Raw genomic sequence first — 14,702 nt, forward strand, 5'->3', positions numbered from 1 at the left:
AATAGAAAACCCTCACTTAAAAAAAAAGAAAACAGAAAACCCTCTTCAAGGGAAAGTTTACTGGAGTAGGAATCAGAGGACATGAGTTCTTCTAATTTACTAAGTCTACTACCAACTAGATTTCATCCAACTGACTTTGGGTGAGAGAGAGTGACATATATAGAGAATAGCAATAAAGCCAATTTGGCTAGAACACGGACTTGGTGAAAAAGAATAATATAAAATAGGCAGGAGCTGTAGTAAAAAGGGCTTTGGATGCCATGCATCTAAGGTCTCTGTATCTTATCCAAAAGCAACAAGGAGTCACTGGAGTAACCTCCCTTGACTGTTTCCCAAGCCAGATGTATGGTTTTAGCCAAGTTGTAACTTCCCTGAGGCCCATAAAAATCTCTGCTAAATGAATGTAAAAGTACATGTCCTGCCTATCTCACATGGTCATTGTAAGGATTAAGTGAAATGTAAAGAACACATTATAGTAATTTATAATGGTGATATTATTGTAAAGCTACTGAATAATGACTTTAGCAAGTAATACATGTCTTAACATGTAGTTCATCAGTGATAGCCTAAAGTTACTGTTGCTTCTTAGGGAAGACACAGAGCAAAGTGGACAATGTATACACACACATACACACACACACACACACATACATGTTTATTGTTGTTCAGTTGTTTTCAGTCACGTCCTATTCTTCGTGACCCCATTTGGGATTTTCTTGGCAGAGATACTGGAGTGATTTGCCATTTCCTTCTCCAATTCATTTTACGGATGAGGAAACTAAGGCATACAGGGTTAAGTGACTTGCTCAGGGTCACATAACTAATAAGTGTGTGAGGCCATATTTGAACTCTGGAAGATGAGTCTTCCTGACTTCAGACCAAACTGATGGGAAATTGTGCAGGAGTCTGCTGGTTCACTCTCCTGACCACACAAGGTATCACACAGACCAGTGTCCTATCACAGACATATCAAACTAATGGATCTCACTTGTACTTTTACTTCAGTATTTAAATTTATGAGTTCATCATTGTGGATACTCCATCCACCCATGTGGATCACAGCCCTTCTACACCTTTTTTTGACTATGTCCTTATATAAATCTTCTGTAGTAGGACTGAATGCAATGAAAGCACTCCTCTTATGCTTAAGTAAAATTTTGTGAATGACATGACAACAATTACACTGTCCATTTGTTGTCATTTCCTCCTACAGTGTGATAGACCCATCTTCTTCTCAAATCATATGGAGTATGAGGGAGGTGATCAGGATAGCCCTGATCAACTGATTTCCCCTGGATCTGTTGATGCAGTTACAAAATATCAGGGTGGAGGGGCAGCTTGGTGGTGCAGTGGATAGAGCACCAGCCCTGAAGTCAGGAGGACCTGAGTTCAAATGCGGCCTCGGACCAAACACTTGACGCTAGCTGCGTGACCCTGGGCAAGTCACTTAACCCCAATTGCCTAAAAAAAAATATCAGGGTCAGCTAAGAAAGACAACAGGGTGTTCTGGCCTTAAAGTGCCGAAAGGTGTCTACGTTGTCTACTCTGTTACCCCTTTAAGTGGCGTGAAGAAATTCTTTAGTCAAGCTTTATGGAATTAGAGGGATCAGTCAGAGTTCCCAGAGGCCTATTAAAAAAGCAAGACACACTTTCTAAGAAGATAGTTAATGCAGGAGAGAGCCGTGAGGAATGTGAACTCTGATCGTTAATAAGAGAGTCAGTTCCTTGAACCTTAATGAACTTCTTAGAGAAGCCATAGTGGGTGGCAGCATAACGGAAAGTCATTGAAGCCATCTTGCCAAAGTACAAAAAACAGATGGTTATCTCAAACGCTTTGTGGAGGATCAAGATTGAGAAGCCAAGATGATCTGATGGAGGTCATGTATGAGCCAAGGACAGCATGAGCACAAGCATGTAAAACAGCACAAGCTGGTGAGATGCATTAAACCCAAGCTGCAACATTTTCCTTCCCATCTTCATCCACAAAGGATATATATGGAGAGGGAACTTATTTCTCATTTACTTCCTGACCATTCACTTCCTGTTTCCATCATTCCCTTCTAGGTTCTTTGATCTGTATTCGTTTTTATGTTTTTCCCCTAAATGCTTACTTTGATTTATAAGCCATTTTAGCAATGATAAATGTGTTTGGCCAGCAAACTCAAGCTATTTGCTGTAGTTATTGTATAAATTACAAAAGAAAGAAAGGATTCTCAAAAAGAGAGAATCAGTTATGGAAGAAGAATTCGGTCTTTGAGAGGGAATTATTCTCACCTCTGTGGCACTCATCCAGTAGAAGGAACAGCACCCAGGGGGAGCGACAAGAGAAAACCACTAAAGGACTAGAAAGGACTCTGAAAGCCTGCATGGCCAGAAGTGAGATTTGCCTGGACCACATATGTTCCCTATGTGTATGCCTCTCTACTAGTATACTCTATAAACCAAATCCTTCTCCTGACCACACACACACACACACACACACACACTCACGTATTTGTTGTTCAGTTGTTTTCTATCATGGCTGATAGAGGTGTGAGTGTAGCCCATAGAAAGGCAAGAGTTGGGAGATAGAGTTGCTTATGAGACGAACAACAAAAAGGCCAGCATTGTTGACTTGTAGAGTGCACGTACGTTAAAAAGTAGGGTGTAAGAAGACTGGAAAAATAGGAAAAGGCCAGGTTTTAAAGGGCTTGAAAAGTGAGTGGATTTTATGTTTGATCCTGGAGGTAATAGAGAGCCACTGGAGTTTATTGAGGCAGGGGATGGGGTGAAGGGAGCACGATGGGGACTATGACATGGTCAAACCTGTGTTTCAGAAAAGTCGCTTTGGCGGTTGAGTGAAGGATGGCTTGGAGTATGGAGAGACATGAATCTGGAAGACCATCCAGAAGGCTAATGTAGTAGTCTAGGTGTTAGGTGATGAGCTTTTTGAGTAGAGAGAAGGGGATGCATACAAGAGATATTGCAAAGGTAGGACCAATGAAACAACCAACAGATGGGATATGTGGGGAGGGGGGGTTTTAAGTGAGAAGTTAAAAATAACTATAAAAAAGTCTTTCTTGGTTTAACTCTCCCAAATTTCATCTTCTTAGAATTTCTCCCAATTCTTTCCATATAGGATTAGAAGGGAGGAGACATTTATTTAGTGCCTACCATGTGCCAGGTAGAGTGCTAAGAATTTTACAAATACCTCATTTGGTCATCACACCAATCCTGTGTGGTACTACTATTATCTCCATTTTATAGTTGAGGAAACTGAGGCAGACAAACAGAGGTTAAGTGACTTGCCCAGGGTCACACAATAGTGCATGTCTGAGGATCTGAACTTAAATATTCCTGATTCCAGGTCCAGCACTCCCAAGTTTCCCAGCTGCTTCAGCTAGGACAGGAAGACAAGATTAGCAAGATAGTGTAGAACATGTAATTTGAGATTTCAGAGCCAGAAGGAATTCTGGGCATCATCTAATACAACTTTCCCATTTTGCAAATGAAAAAATTGAGGTCCAGAGGTGAAGCTCACAGAGCTGGTAAATTATAGAGCTGAGATTTCCCTCCTTATCTTTTGACTCCAAGTCCAATTAAGATTCAGCTGTATGACACTCGTATGTCATGTGTTCATACCTATATACCTGAGTAGTGAGGTATAGCAGAAGGACCCTTGATTCAGAGTCAGGAGTGTTGGGTTGGGGGGGGGTTGGGATCTAATTAAGACTCTGATTCTTAACTGTGCAACTATGCAACTCTGAACCTTGGTTTCCTCAACTGCAAAATGAAGATAATGGGGGGCAGCTAGGTGGCACAATAGATAGAGCACCAGCTCTGGAGTCAGGAAGACTTGAGTTCAAATCCAGCCTCAGACACATACTTCCTTAGCTGTGTGACTCTGGGCAAGTCACTTAACTCCAACTGCCTCACCAAAAAAAAAAAAAATTGAGATGATGATATGTGTTGTACCTGAACTAAGAAAATGTATAGGAAGCACTTTGTAAAATAAAGAGCGGTATGTAATATCAGCTGGGATGATGTTTTCCACTGCCTTGTTCATAGCTACATGCTTAGTAAATGTTTGGTTAATTGTGTACTGTGATCACTAGTTTGCCAGAAAAAATCCTCTTGCTGAAGAAAATAGAAAAGGTACCATGTAAAGGCTTAAACACCTATATTAATAGCAGACTTTTCAATTCAATAATCTTGGTGATGTAGAATATTCATCTCCCTTCTTAGATGAAGTCACATGATTTATTTCAACCAAAGTTTATTAAACCCTCCTATATCCACGGCAATGTTTTGGGTACAGGTGATACCAAGGCAAAAAACAAACAAACAAACAAACAAAAATGAAACCCACAGCTACTGCCTTCAAGGAGGTTGCATTTCTGCTGGATACACCAACTACTACTACCACTTTTCACTTACCGTAGTTTGAGCATCATTGTCTTTTCAGGTTCAGTGGATATTTGTGTAAGTTCTATCTACTCTTCTCATCTCCTTTTGCTGCTTCCATTTCTGAACAAACCACCATCCTCTCATTTAAGCAAGCAAAAGATCCCATATATCTGTGTGTGTGTGTGTGTGTGTGTGTGTATAGATACACATCCCTTCTTACCTCCAGTTATTTTGTAGTCTTCCCTTGAAAGAAACTCATATTGGAAAAGCTATTGTCAGCTGTTAGAAGAAAATACCTGATTCGTGTTGACTTTGCTAATAACTGTTGACTTAAAGGAACGTATTAAATCTCTTGCCAGTATAACCACTGCAGGGCAAGATGGCAAAGGTACAAAGTATCTTTGCACGATGGGTTTTAGAAGAACAACTTAAATGCGTAAGGTTCACATTGTGCTATCCCAAGAATGTCCAAAACAATGTTTTCTTTGACTCCAAGAAGAAAGATTAAGTGGGGTGGACAATATCCTATGTGTCTAACTATATGTCTAGATTCCTTGAAAGAACAGTATCATATAAATTCAAGAGTAATTAAGAATGAATACACAAAAAGAAGATGGCAGTTTCTTTGCTTATAGCTATTCAAGCTTCAAGCACACAATAGCACCAAGTCAGTCCTTTCATTCTATAGGCTGTCACCACAAGCTATGCAGGTATTTTCAATTTGACTTTAATTGTGTCTTTCTTGTCATTTCAATAACTTTTTAAGTGAAACAAAAGTCAATTATTGGGTATCCTTTAGAACTTTACTCAGCTATATGGCACAAATTGATATACTTACTGATTTTTTTTGCCTCAAACTCAGAATCAAGTTTTCAGTAATCATAAACAGAAATGTTACCATTTTCCTTTAATGTACCTATTCATGACCATTTTCCATTTACAAAGTGCTGTTCATTCAAGGAATCTTAACATACAGCTGGTCATATGTGCCGACGTCCAACCTATCTTTCTTCCCTTTTGCTTTTAGTAAATTAACCATTCCTCTTAACTTGTAAAAGAAGAAGAAACACACATGTGCATATGTACTCCTGAAAAAAGTAAATTGTATCAAGTATTATTAGTACAATGGAAAAAAATTTCCCTGCCAAGTAGCACCGGTCATGATGCAATAAAATAATTGGAAGGAGTTCTGGATTATGAGTCAGGAAACCTGGATTCAGTTACTGGTTCTGCCATTTAATTATTTGTGGGAATTTGGGCAAGGTACAGAGCCTCCATTCCTCATCTGTATATGTCAGGTTAGATGGCCTCTCAAGTCCCTTCCAGCTCTAATTCTGTAATTCTATGATTCACATCTCTACTCCTCACTAGTTGTGCAACTTTGCATAAATTACTTCACCTTTTCTCAGTTTTCTCATCTCTAAAATAAAATCACCAAACTAGGTAATGTCCTAGGTCCCTCCTAGGTCCAGCTATTCATAAATCTTGACTTAGTACCCATAAATTTATGGAAAAATCCTAACAGGTCTGTATGAAATAGTCTATGAGGAACAGTGAAAAACATTCCCCACCCCTGCTTCCAGTCACCCCACCTCCACAGTAGTCAGGCACAGTATATGCTCATTCTGGAAAAATTCATCATGACTGTCTTATTGCCAAAGCACGGAGACTCATACTTGCTTCTCTTAGAAATGAGCCCAGTGTTGCCTGTCAGTGCTACTGTTTGAGGTCACTGCTTTTGAAATTGTACAATCGTCTTTGTGTTTTTGAAGAGAGCCCTTTTGCTTCATCCTGCTCCAGTAATGCCCATGCAGCTGAATTAAGGTTTTTTAAGTTGGGGATAAATGAAGCACTTGGGTCATTTCTCTTTTGCTTATGTATTTCCTAATGCAACCTCATAGTCGAGGATACTGTGCCCATTTTCCCTCAGATTGACTATCCCCTGATGCTCTGGCCCACCTCCTACCGCTGCTGTTTCTTAACATTTAAACTTGTGAATCATGAAAAGAAGCTCATGGAAAATCTTTTAATAGAAATGAACATATTGTTTTAAGTTCCTGCCTATTTCAGGGGAAAGGGGAAGAGGAAGAATTGATTTATGATGATATTACATATTTAAAACACATATAAAAAGCAAGAGAGGGGGCAGCTAGATGGTGCAGTGGTTAGAGCTTGGACCTTGGAGTCAGGAAGACCTGAGTTCAAATGCGGCCTCAGACACTTGACATTTACTACCTGTGTGACCCTGGGCAATTCACTTAATCCCGATTGCCTCACCAAAAAAAAAAAAGCAAGAGAGATTAAAGAGCCATGGTCTAGAGTTTCACTTTTCTGCCAAATTGATACGGTCTTATACAGCATTGAGAAAAAAAAATAGATTTTAGAATAGAATTTGTGGGAAAACTCATGCCACTAAGGGAAAAATAAAAAAGCTTTTTTCCCGTTGCGCACTAATTTAGTAAACAAAAGATTTGTGTTACTTAAACTAGCCAATGTGAAATTATTCACCAAGTAGAAACAGAATATCACTTGACTGAAACTGATAACAATGTCACTCTGCTTGATTCCTGAATGTGCCTAGTGACAAAGAAGCATTAATGGAGCTTGGAATTTTTTTTCCTTTTGACAGGTTGCCGGAAACAAAGGTGTCAAAATGACTGAGCGTTTTGATTGCCACCACTGCAGTGAGTCCCTGTTTGGAAAGAAATACATCCTGAGAGAAGAGGATCCCTACTGTGTGAAGTGCTTTGAGAGCCTGTACTCCAACACATGTGAGGAGTGCAAGAAACCCATTGGCTGTGACTGCAAGGTATCTTAGGCTGATGTCTTATCTTGATAGCCTCTGTCAGGCTGAACTGAACAAATTAGTTCCTTGGGCCAATCACGGGGAATATTGTTTGCTTTCATGTTCTGCATGTGTTAGAATTGTCTCTCTAGCTAAACTGTAAGATTATAGAGGGCACGATCACCTCAGATTTCTTCTCTATTCTCCACAGCACCTACCTTGGTGTTGGTGGCACAGAAAACATAGAAATCATGGAGCTTGAAGAGACTTTAATGATCGTCCAGCCTAACTCCCTCATTTTATAGCTAGGGAAACTGAGGCCCAGAGAATTGCTCAAGATCATAATGGTGGTAAGCAGCAGAAACATACAAATTTGACCCTGTTCCCTAAAATCCTTCAGGCTGGGAATTCTGATAATCCAATTTGAACTTTCTAGGGTTATAACCCAAGTAAAACTGGCTCTAACCTAAATTTATGGGATTTCATATGCCTTCTTTTAATCCTGCTGCTCTTCCTTAAGACTAAAAACTTTGGGGGAGTTTCATCATGTGTCCCCTAAAGTTATAAATACCAGATTTAACTATGGGCAGAGGGAAAGGTATCTATAATTAGATAATCCAGATATTTTTCAGCTTTTGTGTTAGCTTCATTTATCAAGTTGTCCCTAGGAAAGGCAATTCTAACAGGATTGTCTCATTGCCTTCTGCTGTTAAATGTTAAATGACAAGTGAGCAATAATCCATCTTTCCCTCCCCCCAACTCCCATGCACAGGAAGTCTTGTGAAGAAATGAGATGAGGAATGTGCAACATGGCCCTTTTTATGTCTCATGAAACCAAACTACAGCAATGTATTTTTTGGCTATAGCACAGGAGTGAGATGCCAAATGTAAAAGAAACAAAACTGAACGGTAGTATTGTGTAAACTTTGAAGGGTTCAGAGGTTTAGAGATAGCAAAAATTAGTTGACCTAGCTCATCTTAAAAATGATTTCTCTTCTGTCAATTAACTGACATCTCTCCCTGATGCTTAGTGAGAGTTATTGTACCCTTTCTCAATAAAGCACTCAACAAGTAGGTTATTAAATGGCTGTTTAGTGCAAGGCAGTATGCTAGGCATTGGCAACACAAGTACAAAGAACAGCTACCCCTGCTCTCAGTGAGCTTACCTTCTTATGGGGAAGACAACCAGTACATCTAAAAATATACACAGCATAAATATATGCTAAATCCATAAAAACATCCAAAGTAACCAAATGTGGTGGCTTTTGGGAGGGAGGGTACTAGCAGTTGGGGGATCAGGAAAAATATTATGCACAAGATAATATTTGAGATGGCTTGAAGGAAGGAGGAAGTGAATTCCAGACATTTAGGACAGTCACTGCCAAGGCATGTTCACCCTTATAGAAGTCCAGTCCTCTTCCTTCCTTCCAACAATGTCACCAGTTTTCTGGAGTGTATTTTCTTTGCACATCTCATGGAACCTGAGTCCCCAGTGTGGAAATTTCACGATTTTTAAAATGTGTATTTGGGTTAAAGTAAGGGCTAAAATTCCAGTAAAGTTGCCTGAGACAACTCAAATGCATGAGAAGTCCATCAGTTGGAAAGCCCAACTCTTTAGAGATAAGAATTATAGCTACTTGGGGCTACTGTTCCTTGGCCCGTGAATACATGAAAAAACTGAAATGACTTTCCTTTTCTTGGGAATATGATTTAGTCAAAAGTCTCTTTAAACCAGCAATCCTTCAAGAAATGTTTTATGTGTTAATGGACAAAAATCCCACCGAATTGGGCCAAAATCAACAAGTCTTTACCAAAGTCAGGAATTAATAAGCCTGAACTTTTCAACTTGGATTTAGAGGTCTTAGAAATGTGGTATTATTATTCAATGTGATTTTCTGTATTTTAAAACAAAAAGAAATCGATGGGGCTAGACCACCCAGATTGGGGAATTTTTAATATTAAAGGTGTTTGGGGGTGTGTATTTTTAGATGTTTAAAAGTGAATAAAATTAATTGGGGCGGGGGGGAAGGGGGGAGAATGTAGTCTTAGAGAAAATTGGTCTGTTTTTTTTCAGGAAGTGAAGCAAAAACTCCTGGCAGGACACCCAGCAGAGCAATTGAACTGATAAATCTGGTTTGCAGTTCTATTTCTTAAAATAATAAGATAGCCCACAAGTCTCTTCCCCCCACCCCTAAGTGGTATATGCATACAATTTTTAAAAAATCAGTAAGTCTGAGAGAATGAAGCTAATTTTGATGTGTGGACTTGTGTGGGTCAGTTAAGTCTACTAGCATTTATTAAGCACCTACTATTTGCTGATCATTGTGCTAAGCACTGGGGATACAAAAAGAGGCAAAAGACAGTCCTTGATCTCAAGGAGGTTATATAGTTTAACAGGGGAAACAATTCAAAAACGACTGTGTGTGAACAAGATGTATAAAGGATAAATTAGGAGTAGTCTCTCAGGGTGGGCACTAAGATTAAGGAGTACCGGGAAAGATTTATTACAGAAGAGGGGATTTTAAATGAGGTTTGAAGGAAGCCAAAGAAGATAGGAACATAGATAAGGAGAGAGAGTGTTTCAGGCATGAGGGATAGCCAGGAAAGTGCTTGGAATTGAGAGATGGAGTATAGTGTTCAAGGAACAGTGAGGAAGCCAGTGCCACTAGAAGAATAAGTAGAAAGGGGGCAGCTAGGTGGCACAGTAGATAGAGCAGTGGCCCTGGAGTCAAGAGGACCTGAGTTCAAATCCAGCCTCAGACATATGATACTAGCTGTGTGACCCTGGGCTTGTCACTTAACCCTGATTGCCTTGCCAAAAAAAAAAAAGGGGGGAATAAGTAGAAAGGAATAATGTATAAGAAGATTGGAAAGGTAAGAAAGGGCCAGTTAATAAAAAGTTTTAACGGTCAGAGAGTTCTGTTTGATCCTGGAGGTTATAGACAGCCACTGGAATTTATTGAATGGAGTGGGAGGAGATGATATAGTCAGACTTGTGTTTTAGGAAGACAAGTTTATTAGCTGAGTGAAAGGTAGATTGCAGCAAGGAGAGACTTGACATATTACAGGCTACTGCAATAATCTGAGCATGCAGTAATGACCACCAGGGTGGTGGCAGTGTCAGAGGAGAGATGGGGTGTATATGAGAGATGTTATGAAGGCATAAATGACAGGATTTGTCAACTGATTGGATATGGGAAGGTGAAAGAGAGTGAAGTCAGGGATTACATCTAGAAGATGAGACAGGGTGATGGGGAAGATGATGGCACCCTTTATCGTAATAGGAAAGTTAGGAGAGAGAAGGAGCTTGGGGTGGGGAAAGATAAGTGTAGTGTTGGACACATTGAATTTCAAAGAATAGTTTGAGATGTCTTACAAGTAATTGGAGATGCAAGACTGGAGCTCAGGAGAGAGGTTAGAGCTGAGAATTATCTGTACTGAGATGACAACTGAATCCTTGGGGGGTGATGATATCACTAAGTTATGAAGATAAAAATGGTAATATTTGACCAATGATTGAACATGGAGGCTGAGAGAAAGCGAGGAATTGAGGATGACATCTAGGCTGTGAACCTGGGTAACTGGGAGGGTTGTGGTAACCTCCATAGTAATAAGGAAGTTAGGAAGAAGGGAGGGTTGGAGGGAAACAATCATAAGTTCAGTTTTAGATATATTGAATTAAGATGTTTGTAGGACATTCAGTTCAAGATGTCTGCTAAGTAATTGGAGATGCAGGACTGGAGAGGGAGAGACTTTAGAACTTGTGTGCCTTCTCCTTATCCCTGTATGCTTAGCATAATCTCTATGAATTCCTTAAGCATATTTTATATTACTATAATGTAATTATATTATTTTAATTAAGTAATTCTAATTAATATAATTTAGCGTTATATTATATATATGTATATTAATAGAGAGGTATTGCAGTGTAATGAATAAAGAATAGATCTTGGATTCAGGAAGACCTGTGCTCAAATTCTACCTCAAACACATGCTGGATGCAAATCACTTAACCTCTCAAGGCCCCAGGCAACTAAGATTTTAAGTTGCAGAGATGGTGTCAACCTTTGGTGGTGGAAGGCATTTGCCCCATCAGGAGATCCCCGGAACAATGAAATCACAGGTCTTGCCCTGTGCTTAACTCTGAGAAAAGATGGAAATGTTCTTCAAGGAAAGATCTCTTGTTTTTCTGGACTGGGGCAGGAGTGGTGGTGATAAGGACTTTGTCATTTCCCCCCAGAAATATGGACTCTATGGGGCTTTGTTGTCACTAGTAATATGGTTCTTGTTGACTGACAACTAATTTCATTGGATACTTTCACGAGAGAAGCTGGGAAATGAAAGAATGGGACTGAAGCAGGCAGATTATAAACATCTATTAAAGGGGTGGAAATAAATGTTTACATAAAGCCTATTGTGTGCCAGGTACTGTGCTAAGCACTTTTTTACAAATATTTTGCAAATATTCTCTCATTTGAGCCCTATTATCATCCCTATTTTACAGTTGGGGAAACTGAGGCAAACAGGTTGTTTTTTTCGTTTTTTGTTTTTTGTTTTTGTTTTGTTTTTTGTTTTTTTTGTTTTTGTTTTTTTAAGAGACTTGCCTAGGATCACACAGCTAGTAGGTATGAGGCCAGATCTGATCTCAAATCTATCCTGACTTCAGGCCTTGCACTATATCCACTGTGCCACCAGCTGGCTATGCTTACCGTGGCATTGTTGTGGTTGTATGGTTTGTCCTTTGTTCTCAAAGAGGACCGTGACATCAGGTTGATGATGACATGATTTGCAATTGACTTTGATTTAGGTGAGGAAAGGCTGTGCAAAGTCACCAGCGTGGCGTACAAAGAAAGGCAAACACTTTTTTTTTTTATGAAGAAGCTGACATTTTAATGGAGGAGATACTATGTAAATAACTAGGTGGTGTTGTTCAGGTCTGTCCGACTCTTCACGACACCATATGGGGTTTTCTAAGCAAAGATACTGGGTTGGTTTGCCATTTCCTTCCCCAGTGGATTAAGACAAACAGAGGTTAAATGCATTACTCAGAGTCACACAGCTAGTGCATTTCTGAGGCCTAATTTGAATTCAGGTCTTCCTGTTGTGAGGCCCAACACTCTATCCACTGATACCTAGCTGCCTCCAAGTAACTAGGTGTTGTTTGTCCTTTGATTTCAAAGAGAACCAGTGACATCACGGGTAATGTCTTGACTTGCACCTAAATTGGATTTCAGTGAGGTAGAGTCATCCGCCTCTCTCTCTCTTCCTGAGTCATAGAAGTCCAGTGACAGACAAAAGTCAGGACAACTGGCAATGGCTGAGGATACAGTGGTTGGCACCTTTGTGTCTGACAAAGCTCTAAATGCTCCACAATACCTGCCTCAGCCATTTCATGGCCATTGGAACAAATTGTCCTCACCTCCACTGGGCAGTCTTCACATGCTTAGGTAGACATCCCCCTAACTTACCAAAACATTTGAGACCTATGGGTTACCTTCAGTCCTGGTTTAGCCCATCTGTCAAGGTGGTTTTACCAGGGTGTGGCTGTTGTGCATGCTGGTGAGAGCTGGGTGAAGGTGGACACCAAAGGTGAGCGAGCAGCTCTCAAAAAGCCTTGGCAGCCCTCACACCCTGCATTTGAGGGGCATCTCCATGGAGATTGAGGACATATCCTGGATGGTATCTGGCTAAAAGGGCAGCCGAGTGGTGCAGTAGATACAGCTCTGGACCTGAAATCAGGAAGACTTATCATCCCGAATTGAAATCCAGCCTCAGATTTACTAGCTGTGTGACCCTAAACATGTCATTTAACCTTGTTTGCCTCAGTTTCCTCATCTGTCAAGAAAACCCTAAATGGGGTCATGAAGAGTCAGACACAACTGAAACAATTGAACAGCAACATCTGGCTGAAAGGACAAAGTTGCTGAATGGGTCTTAGAGCTGCCTCTAAGATGACTGGCAGGCTGGTATTGGGGGACAGACACAGAGGGGCAATCTCTCGGTGCTCTACCAGTTCTTTCAGACTCTCTCTTGGACTTCCGTCTCACACTCAGAAAACAGATCAGTGAGCAGCAGAGCAGATTTGGTCCTTGGGGGGCTTAGGGGAAGGGAGAAGGAAACATTCATGCTCAATTAGCTCTCCCCAGGAAGTATGAAAGGTTGCCTTGGGGCAAAAGAACATAGGAATTGCCTATGTTTGTATATGACTCACAAGAAAAAATTGTGTGTGGGCTTTGCCAGCTCAAGAAATGGTGTCAATCTACAGAAGCAGACATGCATATGCTGCATATGCTGAGGAGAGAGCTCAGGCTTGGGCATTGTCTCATGGGTGTGACCTCAAAATCAAGAGTTTCAAAGCTTGAGAGTGCAGACATTGGACTTTGTAGAGAGAAGGGAATTTCCTGCTGCAGTGTGCTCCTTGGAAAAAGAGAAGGAAAACCTATCTAGTTGTTGAGCATTATCCTGCTTAGAAAGTAAAGGCAGCAGGTATTATGATTTTGTTGTTTAGTCATTTTTCAGCCATGTCCATGGGATCTTTGTGACCCCATTTGGGGTTTTTTAAGCAAAGATACTGGAATGACTTGTCATTTCCTTCTCCAGCTCATTTTATGGATGAAGAAACTGAGACAAACAGGGTTAAGTGACTTGCCCAGGGTCACACAGCTAGCAAGGGTCTAAGGTGTGTGAACTCAGGTCTTTCTGACTCCAGAGTTGGCATTCTATTCACTGTGCCAACTAGCTGCCCCAAACAGCTATTCTGATAGGGAAGGTCTAATGGCAAAGGCATACTTGTTATTCAGCAGCCCCAAACTGTTTTCCTCCTTCTGATTGGAATCCAAACCACAGTGTGATGCTAGCCAGCTGTGAGGAAATGTGTAAAACCCTGTAGGAGGGCCAGGTATCAACCAGAATGTCAAAGAATTGCTGTGAAGATGTGTAGTTTAATCCCTTTCTAAGGTGAGCTGACAGGCCGAGTGTTTCATGTGTTTCTGAATCTGATCCTTGGCTCCTATGAGACCTTTGCATCTTCAGCATCTTTTGTGGGATGAGGTAAAGATTCTGGTACCCACATGCCTTTGAGTGCTTCTATAGGATCAGTTACCCACCAGTGGAAAAATCTAGGAATGAGCTCTAGCACAAGTACAGTAGGAGGTTTTCCTAGAGAAACTCCTGGTGGGAAGCAGTGAGCCAAGGGCAGATCATGACCCTTTTGGGGGCCAGCTCCCAGGATAGAACCTGGTCAATTCAAGCCTGGAATCTTGGGAGAGTCTTGGAACATGGATTCACTTAGTTTAATGTTTATAAAATTATTGATGGATGAATAAAAGAAACTTTCAAAGTCCTATAACTGAAGACAATCTTGAAACAATGAGAGCACCTGCAACGCTCACAACCAGTACACATCTTTCTTTTTAGACTGCCTCTTAACTTGTCATGGAATAGGGACTAGGCCTGTGATTTTAATTAGTATAGAGAACTCCCAGATGACGAAACTACCTTTACCAGTGCAGGTCACCGCCATCTTCTCTGA

At 40.5% G+C, this 14,702-nt stretch overlaps 1 protein-coding gene across 4 annotated transcripts in view; it reads left to right on the top strand.

Annotated features, from left to right (window-relative positions):
- LOC114046317 (four and a half LIM domains protein 2) overlaps positions 1-14,702 on the top strand; it is a 68,938-nt gene that overhangs the window by 14,261 nt on the left and 39,975 nt on the right. For 3 of the 4 annotated variants that reach the window (XM_027866615.1, XM_027866614.1, XM_027866613.1), the window contains exon 2: positions 7,016-7,195. In XM_027866615.1, coding sequence (XP_027722416.1) covers positions 7,040-7,195 — 156 coding nt within the window. In that variant the 5' untranslated portion in view covers positions 7,016-7,039. Of the gene's footprint in view, positions 1-7,015; positions 7,196-9,249; positions 9,305-14,702 lie in introns of those variants that run through there. The other variant, XM_027866616.1, reaches the window with a different exon arrangement.

Source organism: Vombatus ursinus, unplaced genomic scaffold (assembly GCF_900497805.2).
Source record: "Vombatus ursinus unplaced genomic scaffold, bare-nosed wombat genome assembly UNPS02014781.1, whole genome shotgun sequence".
NCBI lineage: Eukaryota > Metazoa > Chordata > Mammalia > Diprotodontia > Vombatidae > Vombatus > Vombatus ursinus.